Source organism: Artemia sp. Qi Xiang Cuo, chromosome 3 (genome assembly GCF_049724085.1).
Source record: "Artemia sp. Qi Xiang Cuo chromosome 3, ASM4972408v1, whole genome shotgun sequence".
In the NCBI taxonomy this organism is placed as follows: Eukaryota; Metazoa; Arthropoda; class Branchiopoda; order Anostraca; family Artemiidae; genus Artemia; species Artemia sp. Qi Xiang Cuo.
The window spans coordinates 5,277,856-5,292,107 of NC_142796.1; the positions used below are offsets into that span (position 1 = coordinate 5,277,856).

At 34.5% G+C, this 14,252-nt stretch overlaps 1 protein-coding gene across 2 annotated transcripts in view; it reads right to left on the minus strand.

Moving 5' to 3' along the window:
- Cals (calsyntenin 1) overlaps positions 1-14,252 on the minus strand; it is a 292,310-nt gene that overhangs the window by 134,152 nt on the left and 143,906 nt on the right. For both annotated transcript variants that reach the window (XM_089108431.1, XM_089108432.1), the window contains exon 8: positions 14,052-14,179. In XM_089108431.1, the coding sequence (XP_088964557.1) occupies positions 14,052-14,179 (128 nt within the window). The remainder of the gene's footprint in view (positions 1-14,051; positions 14,180-14,252) is intronic.

The following is a 14,252-nucleotide window of genomic DNA, read 5'->3' on the forward strand; positions in this document are numbered from 1 at the left end:
ATTTTGGACACAAAGAAATTTAAAAGCAAATATTCTCTACTAGGAACTACTTCACAAGATGAAGTGATTCTAGCCCGTAAGGAACTCAAAGTTCAAACTGTTTTAAAATAGTTTGAAATAAGTCCTTTTATTTCGGTTTTGATGATATCAAAAAAGAAAAAAAATATCCACCAGGAACAGCTTCTTCATAATGAATAAAATTAAAGGACTCTATTGTAAAAAGTCAAAATCGATAATCAACCAATATCTTCTTTGGAGAAAAATTGTTGCGAAATATTCTAGAATGTTAATTCTTCGTGACAAAGAAGGGGGTCCTAAGTACACAATCTCACATTTTAAGCTGACATATTTGACCAAGACAAATTCAATAGACCGATGAAACTGAAATAATGATGAAGAACCAAATTAATCAACCTCAATGGACAGGGCCCAATTAGTACTTTTCTCAGACCACATATCGTCTTACTAAAAACAAAATAGTGCATGACGTTTTCTTTCGTAAAGTATACCAAAGAGCAAAAATCAACAAAGGTTTTTGACCATTTGGAAGAACAGGAAGATATGTCGTCGAATCAAGATCAGAATATTAAAAGCTAATGTAATGATAGTATGGTTCCGAAGCATGGTCGCTTCCAAAGACAGAGGAAGATTTGTCTAATGTTTTTTCAAGGGGAATGTCTAAGAATAAGCTTGGGTAGCCTACCCGTTTGACTGACCGTCTATGAAACAACAAGCTGTGCAAAAACATGGTCCTATGTTAAGACGGCTAAGACGATAGGTTAAGGCGGCTAGGGCCCCTTTTACGAATGAAAACTGACACATTACCATTGACAGAAGTCATTACTTAAAATCAAATAGCAGTATAGTTGGAGGGAATAAAGAGAGAATCTTTAAAGAGATTGGTTGAACTCGTGGTTACCTTCTGTTTAGATTTTTTGGTTAAAAACAAAATACGCAGGGCTGCAAAACCAAAAGCGTAATTATTATGTTTGACCAGTGATGATAGAAGAATGAAGATCCTCAATGGCCGTTGATGGCACACAGGGCGTCGAGTCGGCTTTTCAGTTGCTGTTACCAGTTAGAGTAAAGATTTAAGACGTAATTTTAGTACTTATTTAAAATCCGATAAACAAGCGAGAAGTGAAGTTTGGTTAATACTAATAAAATAAAACAAAGTATGAAGAAAATATAATAGTTTAGAAACAAATTTGGGCAATATATTGGCACATTTTGGGGTAGGGTGGGGGCAAAGCATAGTATATATTAAATGCGTAACCTAACCTAACCTAGGTACCTTTTTTATGCCCCTTCAACCCCAAAAAACAAAAGTTTAAATCTTTATCACTGGGTGAGCAATAACTCACTAGGCAGCGAAAACCTGTTTTTCATATAGTATCTTTGAGATTTCGATTCAGTCTTTCTAGCGTATTTATCGGATTCTAAACAAGTACAGTAATTTTTTGTAATTAGAAAAGACGTAAGCAAGGAACAGTTGTTTTTGTATCTAAAGGATGAGTGTGAAAATACATATTAAGACGTAATATTAATATATAATGAATTTATATATTCAGGTTACATTCAAAAAAAAAAGTTTACACGATCTATGAATCTTATCGTCTGTGTTTAGGTTAAAGTTACATATTGTGTTTCTAGGAGCTTCAGTGCCCTGTCTGGTATCCTGGGTCAACCAAAGATAAGTGCGCAAAACCAATGAAGAGCAAACACAATTAATAAATCTTCAAATATGAAGTTAAATATTGTGTTTCGGTTTCAGCCAAGTCAAAACAGAACAACTAGTAGTTCAACAAACTTCATCAATCGACAACATAGGACTGACAAGCATAACGAACTCCTCGGGTGTATATAAGAATACTTGTGACCAGTTAAAAACCTGAAATTAGTTAGGCTACTCTTCTTGCGAGAGGCCCTTGTGGCATCCTGGATTAACTAAAGATCAGTGTTTTAAGCTTGAAAGATACCCAAATGAAAATAACAAAACAACTTTTATCTCCAAATCCACTAAAAAGTAAAAAATATTCTTTTTTGCCAAAAAGAAAAAGGAAAGTACAGGGCGGTAATGCTATGTAAATATTTACGGACTTATACGATACCATAATCTTAACTACAACTATAAACACAAGTTACACAACTTACATAAATAACAAGCTTACGAATGGTTATGCAAGGACCGTCCCTCCCTTTCATTTGCAGCCTTTTTTTCAGGTTGCAAGATTATGTTGTTTTTTTTAATATGAGGAAAAAGGTTTTTTTTTATTTTTCATTCTGCTTTTTGGTGTTTCAATTCTACCATTCACAGTTTCAGTTTTTTTCATATTTATTATTATTCAATTACCTTTACTTTCAACTATTTTCAATACTAACGATTCTCGTTTAGTGAGTCGGCAGTTTTATATATCATGTGACCTCACCTTTATGTTTTTCAAAACAATCAGAAACCATATGAAAACAACCAGAAACCATTTCCTTAAGGAAGGAAGTATCATGTGACCTCGCCTTTATGTTTTCAAAACAACCAGAAACCATGTGAAAACAACCAGAAACCATTTCCTTAAGGAAGGAAGTATCATGTGACCTCACCTTTATGTTTTTCAAAACAACCAGAAACAATGTAAAAAAAACAAGCAGAGAACATTTCCTTAAGGAAGGAAGTATCATGTGACCTCACCTTTATGTTTTTCAAAACAACCAGAAACCATGTGAAAACAACCAGAAACCATTTCCTTAAGGAAGGAAGTATCATGTGACCTCACCTTTATGTTTTTCAAAACAACCAGAAACCATGTGAAAGCAACCATAAACCATTTCCTTAAGGAAGGAAGTATCATGTGACCTCACCTTTATGTTTTTCAAAACAACCAGAAACCATGTAAAAAAAAACAAGCAGAGACCATTTCCTTAAGGAAGGAAGTATCATGTGACCTCACCTTTATGTTTTTCAAAACAAACAGAAACCATGTTAAAACAACCAGAAACCATTTCCTTAAGGAAGGAAGGATCATGTGACTTCACCTTTATGTTTTTCAAAACAACCAGAAACCATGTAAAAAAACAACCAGAGACCATTTCCTTAAGGAAGGAAGTATCATGTGACCTCACCTGTATGTTTTTCAAAACAACCAGAAACCCTGTGAAAACAACCAGAAACCATTTCCTTAACGAAGGAAGTATCATGTGACCTCACCTTTATGTTTTTCAAAACAACCAGAAACCATGTGAAAACAACCAGAAACCATTTCCTTAAGGAAGGAAGTATCATGTTACTTCACCATTGTTTTTTTCAAAACAACCAGACACCATGTAAAAAAAACAACCACAGACCATTTCATTCATTAATGAATTACCATGTGACCTCACCTTTATGTTTTCAAAACAACCAGAAACCCTGTTAAAACAACCAGACACCATTTCCTTAAGGAAGGAAGTATCATGTGACCTCACCTTTATGTTTTCCAAAACAGCCAGAAACCATGTAAAAACAACCAGAGACTATTTCCTTAAGGAAGGAAGTATCATGTGACTTCACCTTTGTGTTTTTCAAAACAACCAGAAACCATGTAAAAAAACAACCAGAGACCATTTCCTTAAGGAAGGAAGTACCATGTGACCTCGCCTTTATGTTTTTCAAAACAACCAGAAACCATGTGAAAACAACCAGAAACCATTTCCTTAAGGAAGGAAGTATCATGTGACCTCACCTTTATGTTTTTCAAAACAACCAGAAACCATGTGAAAACAACCAGAAACCATTTCCTTAAGGAAGGAAGTATCATGTGACCTCACCTTTATGTTTTCCAAAACAACCAGAAACCATGTAAAAACAACCAGAAACTATTTCCTTAAGGAAGGAAGTATCATGCGACCTCACCTTTATGTTTTTCAAAACAACCAGAAACCATGTAAAAACAACCAGAAACCATTTCCTTAAGGAAGGAATTATCATGTGACCTCACCTTTATGTTTTTCAAAACAACCAGAAACCATATGAAAACAATCAGAAACCATTTCCTTAAGGAAGGAAGTAGCATGTGACCTCACCTTTATGTTTTCCAAAACAACCAGAAACCATGTAAAAACAAGCAGAGACCATTTCCTTAAGGAAGGAAGTATCATGTAACCTCACCTTTATGTTTTTCAAAACAACCAGAAACCATTTCCTTAAGGAAGGAAGTAGCATGTGACCTCACCTTTATGTTTTTCAAAACAACCAGAAACCATGTAAAAATAACCAGAAACCATTTCCTTAAGGAAGGAAGTATCATGTGACCTCACCTTTATGTTTTCCAAAACAACCAGAAACCATGTAAAAACAACCAGAAACCATTTCCTTAAGGAAGGAAGTATCCTGTGACCTCACCTTTATGTTTTTCAAAACAACCAGAAACCATGTAATTGGCTGTAAGCAGATAAATCAATTCAATAGTGTGCAGAAACCTACATTATTACAATATGAATTAAAATTATTAAAAAATTATTAATTAACTGAATCAAATTGGTTAAAACTGATTCATGTCATCAGATATCAATTGACACGGAAAACTTAGCTCAATCGGTCCACCGGAAGTGGGTGAAATATAATAAGAGGATTTAACATTCGATCTCATAAGAAGAAGCTAAATAAAAGTATTTAAAGAATAACTTTTAAGATTATCCTTGGATTGCCCTATTCCATACTTGGCAAAAATTTGGAAAGAGTTTATCTTACTTCTCTTGAAACAAGACGTAGTTTTCACACTCGTGATTTGGACTTAAATACCTTCAATCAAACTTTGATTGAGATGTTCTCCCCTTTTTTAAGAAAAAAAAAATACATTAAGCCTTCACTATGCATGACTTAGAAGCAAATATGAGAGACCCAAGCGAGACTTTTACTCAGGGGCACCAATGGAAGGCCGAAATCACCCCCTAGATTTTATTCCCCCCCCCCTATATTTTGAAAACACCTTTTCTTGGAATTTTCAATGAAAAATTGAAAAATGCATTTTTGTATCTCCACCACAAAATAAAAAATAAAATTTCCCCTCACCATATTTTTGCAAATTGGCAACCCTAAAATTTTTACATTTCCCAACTCTGAGGCACAAAAACTCTTCTGTAACATATTTTATTGCCCCTTTTACCAGTAATATGCTCATTTTTTTCCTCTCGTTGGAGAGGGGATGAATCCTTCTTTTTTAGGTAATAATGTGAATAAAGGGAGTAGCGATAATAACGCTGAAGCAAAACACTATGTTTCACAAATTAATTTTAGCATTTATGCAATACCTCGCAGGTTCGGAATAGCTACTAATTCAAAGGAGAAGAAGGCGTGGTCTCTTCTAATCGTCTTATAAGTGAATTATAAAAATATAGAACCTAGTATTCCCGATTTTGTATAGGGTTGCTAAGCCGTAGAATCCTTATGAGCCTGATTATACCAACTAAGATGGGGCTTAACTCAAGCGGCTCAGTGAACACCCCCCTTAAAAGAAAATAATGCAATTATAAGGAAACACAAAAAAATTAACAATAAAGATTACGATTGCTTAGGGAAATAAACGAGATTATTCAGTCAAGCACTGTCGAAGAAAGAACAGGAGATCGTATCAAAATCCCTCGCCTTGAGCATTCTACGATTTGTATTCTAGAGAATAAAATAAAATTTGAAATTCAGATATATTTCGTTTCCATTTGGGCTTTAACAGTTCTCTGCTTCCGCATTTATTCAATGATAATCTTCAAACAAAAAAGCAAATATCACGAGGAACACTCCTGATATCCTTTAAGAATGCAAAGAACCTAGTGAAAATTCTCAGCTATCAAAGTGTTCCAAACTAATTTATTAAAGGATCCCAAATGAAAATGTTTTAAAACAAGCCAATAGTTCATAGAGTCCTGCAAGAGCGGATCCAGGATTTTTGTTCGGGGGGGGGGGGGCTTTATCCGATTTTTTCCTGTGGACTTTGTTTAACATCCCGTGGTTTTGTCTGTACAGGTATTTTTTAGACTAATTTTCGACTCGTTCAAAAATTTCGGGGGGGGGGGTTCCAACCGGGTAACCTCCACCCCCTGGATACGGCCTTGGAGTCATGTGATACACCACGAAAAATCTACAAAGAAAGACAGAAGAGGAAAAGAAAAATTGTTGGTTTGGAACGCTCCTTATTACTTTTCCGGAAGGGAAGCATTGAGCTTTCGGACAAGCTTACAAAGTTCTCAGATATGTAGCGTCACTTTCGACTTCTTTTACATGATTTTTTCAAGAAGGGGGCTATTTTAGCCGATATTATTATGAAAATGTTCCCTACTCCACTGTCCTCTTGTGTGTAGAGATTGTTATTAAAATTGATAAACAATATCTTCAGCGGGAGGGGGTAAGTTGAAGCAAGGCATAAGAAATTGTTAAATTCTATTTCCAAAATTGTTCTTAATTACTGGCATCTGTGCTTTTGATTAGGCAGGCTTTTATTTTGACAAAGATATATGACTCTGTGACCAAGCAAAATGAATCAGCCTTGTTTATTGTGGCTTTAATACCATACCTGGTAAGTGATTACCGTTCAAAAAAGCGGTACTTTCCCATTGTGCGGACACCTCTAAAAAGTCAAGTTTGGTTAATGCTAATGAAATAAAACAAAATAGGATGAATAAATAATAGTTTATAAACAGATTTGGGCTATATATTTGCACATTAGGGGGGGGGGGTGGTGGTTGGTAAAGCATTGCAAATATTAAATAGGTTTAATACTATATTAAACCAGAGAAAGATACCCCGTTATAATGGTTTACTAACAAAATTACAAGAATTACATGTTACAATTATGCACACAGAACGCTAAAATATCTTGTACAATTATCTCTACTTTAACACTCATACAGCGTTGCCACTAAGCAGATTTTTTTGATGCCACTTCGGGTGGCAAAATAGTGTCAATTTCGTATAAAAAGTGTCATTTTCCTAAAATTTGCCGCGGAATACGCGGATAGCAATGCTCGTCTACATTGACAGTTGTCCATCCAAATTTTCAACACAATGGACTATCTGGATTATTACAGTACGTTTGGGTACTTGAAACTTTTCTTTGACAATACTGAACAGAATGCCGCGAACATAGAATGCTGCTATTGATGACCCCATGATAAATACAACGAATGGTCGATCAGACATTCAAATAATGTATTTGGCAAAAACTGTAACTGAAACACAAGATTTATGATTAATATGAAGGAGCATAAACATAGCAATAGAATGTTTCTGAATCTGAAAACAGAGATGGAAAAATGAAAGAAAAAAAGATGTTGACGCTTCTACATTGACAGTTTTCCTTCCGTTTTTTTTTTTTTTGAAAAAAATTCTCTTTGGTAAAAAAGTACTACTATGAAAAAAAATACCACTTTTACTAAAATGTGTCACAATAGTGTCACGTAAAAAGTGCCACTTTAAAAAAAATAGTACCGAAAGTGGCATAAAAGTGTCCCCGGTGGCAACCTTGCACTCATATTAGATCACCCGTTACACTCAATTCCACTGTAACAACTGTTTTAGTACCAGGTCAATATCTGTCTCACCCGTTTCACTGTTAGCATTAACCAAACTTGACTTTTTAGAGGTGTCCACATAATGGGAGAATACCAAAAAAGCTTTACACAAAAATATTTCCAGGGTTTGAATACCCATTGAATGTTTGATGCTTTTATTTAGTTACTCTTTCACTGTAGCTTAGAGAAGGCCTATTTTAATTTAGTGTTTTCATTTAGGTGTGTTGTTTTTATTTTGTCCTTAGGGCATATAACTGTATATTTTTTACTCTTTGTTTGCTTTCATATACTGAGGACGATCGAACGGAGGTCTCAACCGAAATACCTACATATTTATCCTTCCTTTTTTCGCTAACTGGAAATATTCTCGTTTTTTTCTTCTTCACAGTACGATTCATTTTGTCACGCATAGCCAGAGTAGTTTTAGAGATTATTTAAGACTATTCTCGTCATCCAAAGGCCTGAACTGGTGCCTGAGAGAAACACATTTATGGCAGCGTTAAAAGTGTTAAAAGGTACCAAATTTCCCGACCAAATTTTTTTGCGGTTAATGCTAAAAAAAAAGGATTTAAAATAACAAGAACATCTATTAGGCGTAAATGCGCTCTCCGGGGGAGCGGAGGGGCTATGGCCCTTACCCAGCACTCAAAAATTGCTATAAAACAGTTTGTATATAGAAAAAATTATGTGATTTCAGGGTGCAAAGTGAGCCAAGTCCAAATTCGATGATAAAGCTTCGGCCCCTCAAGTATGCAGCAACTCGCTACAGCAGACTTGACAAAGTGCAGATTTGACAAAGTGCAAGCTGCGTTCAAGCTGCAGACTTGACAAAGTGACCCTATGAAGTAATCTATAAAGTGACAAAATGGTCGACGAGGCATACAGTATAAATCAAATTTAGGTCATTTGAGACTAAATGATTTGGATGTTCATTTAAATTGCTGGTTTAACCGCCTATAGATTTGCCAAAAAGAGTAAAAAGCATTCCTAAGGTGGTTGGGCGATCACTTTCCAACAATTTTCTTTGATATTTTTAATTAAGTAGTCGACCTAGATGAAACAAAAACTTTCAGGAATCAACTCGCATATCGTTTCTTGAAATTTTTGGAAGTTTTATTCACCAATTTCCTGTCAGAAAGGCGTATCTGCAGTACATCAGGTATACAGGAACAGCCAACAGCATTAAGTTGGAACGGTTGGGATTTTGAGACGGGGGGGGGGGGGTGAATTAAATCAAAACACACTATATGCATCCAGGTTGTCAAAATTGCATATCCGCAATATCTCCGCAATAGCTAAGGGTATTAAGTTCAAACTTTTATGCAATGGTAAGGGGGGTGTTAAACTAAATCTAACAAAATATGTGCAACCAGGTTGACTCTAACATATGTAGCAGCAAACCGGGTACTCCCTCCTCCTTTGAATACAGCGTTGTCGACCGCCTTTCGGACAATTTTAGGATGTACTATAAAATCATCCCAAGTAGAAGCTGAATTTGAGAACTATTCTTAGATTAAATTGTATGTCCCCTGTGTATGTTTATGTTCCAATGCTATTTTTCTGCATTCCTGTGGTTTTAATGTTTCGACCTAAGACGGCAATTTTGCTATCATTCGATTCAGCATTGTCCGTCTAGTAAATCACATTTTAGAAATTTACGTTTTTTATATTATTTTAGATTAAAAAATATGTTGAGAATATGTTAAAAAAAAAGTGTCAGGAATAAATGAGGAGGAAAAGTGTCATTAGATAAACAGGAGAAGCGTGTGAAAACATTTGGCTAAGAAAGATCCTACATTAACAGGAGGGAAAGAGCAATCAGCCCGAAAATCCACTAAAACAAGAGTCAACCAGACATATATGCCCAAAAAACGAAAGCGGAGCTACCCCAGGCAAGTCATCCGCATGCTAATTTCAAGATCACACAATACTTCTAGAGTGGCAACCAGAGCCAATCAGGTCGGCAAGCTATGTTGTGAGCAGAACAAATATACACCCATACATCAATAATTAAGTAGTGAGAGGACAACCACGCCAGAGATCACCTACAAACCGATTGGATATTCTTTGTCGACACTCTGTGTCCCTCTTGAGGTGCGTCAGGCAAGAATAGCTTGAATATGAGGTGCCAGAATATGTATGAATATGAGGTGCAAGAATATGAGTTATTATATATAAACTCATATGTAAATAGATGCAAGAATAGATATCTTGAGGGCAAGAACAGTTAGATTTGTTTATCATTCGCAGAAATGTACTCATTCGAACTTTATATTTGAATTACAATTTTAATTTCATTAATGATTTTGTTATTTGTCTAAATTATTATTATTATATTAATTTATATTAAATATACTGTTATATGTATATTATATTTTAATTATAACATCAAATATTAATTATATTGTTATATATATATTACCATTAATTTATATTTTTATATTCATTATTATTTATTATAGTAATTGTTATTGCTATATTAATTAATGGTAATTAATATAACAATAACCTAAGTATTATTTTATATTATTATAATAAACTAGCCCATTAATATTATTAAATAAAAAATAGCCCATTTTATCTATAAACTTAAATATTACGTGAAAATAGATGAAAAGGAACAACATAAGATTGTTGGCTGCAGATAGGTTAAAGCGTTTGTCACGCTATGAAATAATCACGCAACTAGGGTGATAAACTTTCAAACAAGCAAATAAAAGTCTACACGAGTATAGCACGGGGACAAGTTTTTTTTTTTTTTTTTTATGTCTTTGAAGCGCTTTGTTGTTTATCTTGAACAGAAAAAGGAAACAAAATAATGATCTAAAAATCAACAGTGTGCAAAAATCAAATTTTTGTATAGCACACAATTTAATCTATTTCAATCATGAAACTCCCACAAAGAGGAAACATAATTTGTGCACAAACCTACTTCTCAAAAAAAAATTCTTTTCTACAACACAAATTCTTTAAAAAAAAAAAATTGTTTTAATGCAACACAAATGGAAGGTTTTGAAAACTTCTGTGAGGTTTGTACACAATTTTATGTCTATTAAATTTTCTAACGAAGAATGTCTGCTTCTATTGCAAGTAAATTCCTGAAAAAATGACTCAGAATTGACACTTAGTTAGGGGATACGACCATACTTTTACTCGAAATATTAACTTCTACCACCTTGACTTTCTACACTTTCCAAATTCAATTTGTACTTACTCATCTCAGGCTCATACAAGCCACAGTAACAGAAAAACTATTTACACAGTCTATCTTTAAAGCGGCGGTAAAAACTGTTAAAAAAAAAAAAAACTTTTCTCTAAATCCACAAAAGGAGAAACATTTTTTTCCTATTATGTCCGCATTTTTAGGACAAAAAAAACGAGTGGCGGTTATGCCCTTTTTTTATAACAATCCAAGGACATGTACAGCATCATATCCTTCACTTCGAACCAAGAGTTCACCATGCTGATGACAAAGAAACGCTAACGGTTTTTTATATACGATTAACGTATACAAAAACGATTTTTTTTTGTTATATTTTCTATATATTTGTTACTTTATATATTTTCTATATTATTTACATCTTATTTACACCCCAACGGTTTCGTCTTTAGACTTGAAAAATTTACATTTTTTCTGGGTAGCAAAACCCTTTTTTTAATTTTGGTAGATTTAGAGAAAAAAGTCTTTTAACATTTTATTATGAGTACGCACTCAGCATGAGGATTCAGCATTAATAGCATCTATATTATCTTCCATATAATTGTTAATGTTTGTCGATATTTCCTATAATTGGCATTCCACCAATACTCCGTAAATCACATACTCCATATAATTGACATAATTTGGCCCTCTACTCTTTTGCAGTAGTTTTCGCCCTCTAAACTTGCAAAATCTTAAAAAGCTGAACAAAAAGCGCGAGCAAGATGATTTTTCAGATGATATATATCTTTTATAAAGGCAAATCAGGTTAGTAAAAAAGACAGGCCGTTCTGAAACTAACTATTTGCCATGAACTGTGTCAGACAGTAAGTCTAATTCGTCTACCCCCTTTTCTTTTTTTGAGTAAGCTACCCCTTGCGTCGTCTATGGTAATACATTTATTAGGGACTAATGGTAAGTTTGGCAAACTTCTCCATGATTTAGCCCTCTTTTTTTAGTTTTCTTTTTCATTTGATCTTTTGAAATATTTAGGGTTTTACCTCAATACAATTGTTTTTTTTTGAAACACCATAGTTATGTGGTTGGTTCTAGAGCTGCTATAGGTTTTCGAAATGTGCGAAGACTCAAATGGGGTTTACCGAACCGGATTATGCTCATTTTTTGATTTGCATATGATTCAGCTTTGATTAATTTTTTTTGGCACTCAAAACTAAGCCTCACTAGGGATTTCCCCTTCTAAAGCTTCATTGCGAGACTACGCCTTCCTTTGGATCCCAAAATATGGATCCCAAAAAATACCCATTATTTGTTCCCATCATGTAACCGGCCATATATGGAGCCACAAATGTTACCAGGGTCAACAGAGTAGCACGTCAAATTAAATGTAAACATATTAGTAGGCCTAATTAAAATTAATGAATTAATTGGGGAATATTAATTGATACCAACTGAAACCATTTGGAAACCAAAACGTATACGACATTTGCATTCAATCGAACTGCTATTAAGCTTATGATATATTGATTAAAAGATTCAATATTCCCAATAATCAGACGGGGTTAAATACAAATGTTAAAAGATGTTCCGTTACGAGGCTAGAAATGTATGCATAAATTAAATATAAATATTCTCAGAAGAAACTTCAACAGGAACGGCAGGAAGAAACCTAACAAGTTCCAGGCAAATGAAACTATCATGTGCAGACCCAGGTCTAGATAAGCTTTCTCAACCACACAACTCTATCCTTTCCCATCCTCCAGAACACTGAATCCTCATGAGTTTGTTAAAAATTTTGTACTAGGTCGAAATGACTTGCAAAAATGAAGGATGTTCAACCCAAAATAGGGCGTGGAAAGGCGTTTTCAAGCTTTTAACCAAAAGAACATATTTGCTGGGAAATATTGAAACTGTATGAAATTACATTGAAACACACTAAGGCTGTTAAGAGAACGTACCGGAAATGCTTCAGGAACGGATGATGGTATTAAGTTTAAACTTTCAGCATGTGTTGAAGAAACCAAAGGTGATAGGCGCACACTGCTACTAATGCTACTACAACTATTGCTACTACGCAAGCTAACAGTATTAAAATGAAGCTTTTAAGGAATATTTAGGCTGATGTTAAACTAAAACAAAAAGTTCTAGTGCCATTTTTACGATTTAAAAGAGATTGGAGGGCAAGCAGCCCTCTACCCAAGCTCATTTATGTTCCAAACACACACAGTCAAAATTTTCAGACAGTCATTTTGTAACAATGTCTCTAGGGCTATTGGGTATGTCGACCCCTACAATTATGTAATCGGCCCATTACGCTTTAAAACTAAATCAGAAGGCAACATAGGCGTAATTTCGTCAAAATCCTGGGGGGGGGGGCAACGTTGGAGCAAATTTTCCAAAATCAAGTGAAAATGACAGTTAAAACTAAAAAATAAGCCATTAAGTACAATAAATGTACTATTTAGTACTATAAAAGTACTTTATAGTATTATAAAGGTAAATTTGTATTAAAAAAGACTGATCTTGGTGAGTGAATTATAATGAGTGTAACTTCATCATCTTCATGATCTTGACTTCAAACTCCAGTCCACAGATGTTCAGGCGCTGGTAGCAAGAGAGCTGGTCCAAGAACTTGAATGGTAATTTGTTGAAAATTACTATTTCGCCTAGCGGTTGGATTTTAAACGGTTCACCTAGATTTTAAATTCTAAATGAGGGAGCCATTTAAGTATTTGAGGGTGATTTTGGGTAAATTACGATTTTTTACGTTGGCGGTGCTCAGATGTTTTTTGTTGTTTTTTTTTACACTAGTTTGCAATGAATATATTCATATTTATTCACCCTTTTCAACTGTTTATCCTACTTTATTCAACTGTTTCAATAGTGAAAAAGTGTTTTACACAGCTATTGACTGTGCAGTTACAAACGTAATAAACTCAAAATCATTACAAGTCATTCCAACAAACAGCCGCCTGTGCTTGTGCAGTTGACATAGCAACATGACAGCGCAGAGCTCTCTCAGTTTCTAGGTCATATTCACCTCGAAGATTACTACTCCTTGAATACTTTGCGACAAGCAGGTTTGAACTGTAGTACCCACAATCCGCAGACACAGCCCCATCGACTGCACTGTCATGAAGTTCAATTCTGGCGAAGCACTATAAAATACATTGAGGGTTTGCACAAACCAGAATTTTCAGAATTGGTAATTCCCCCCCCCTCCACCTTCCTAATTTCCACGAATTGACATAATTAAGACTATTAGAAAAAATCGAAATCTAAGACGAGGTTTAAAGCTATGGCTGTATGTAAGCTATGCCACTTTTTAAAGTGACAGATAAAGGAAAATATGAATTACCTGCGGCAATTTCCATCGCCATTCAGCAGGCTTGAAGCTGTTCAAATCACCATCTCCAAACTCTCGCCGAACTAACAAAATAAGACGACAGTTTCGTATGAACAATGACACATGATGACGATTCATATCTGAAAACATTAATTATTTTTATTAATTAATTTTAATTTATTAATATTAATTAATAAATATTAATTAGTTTTA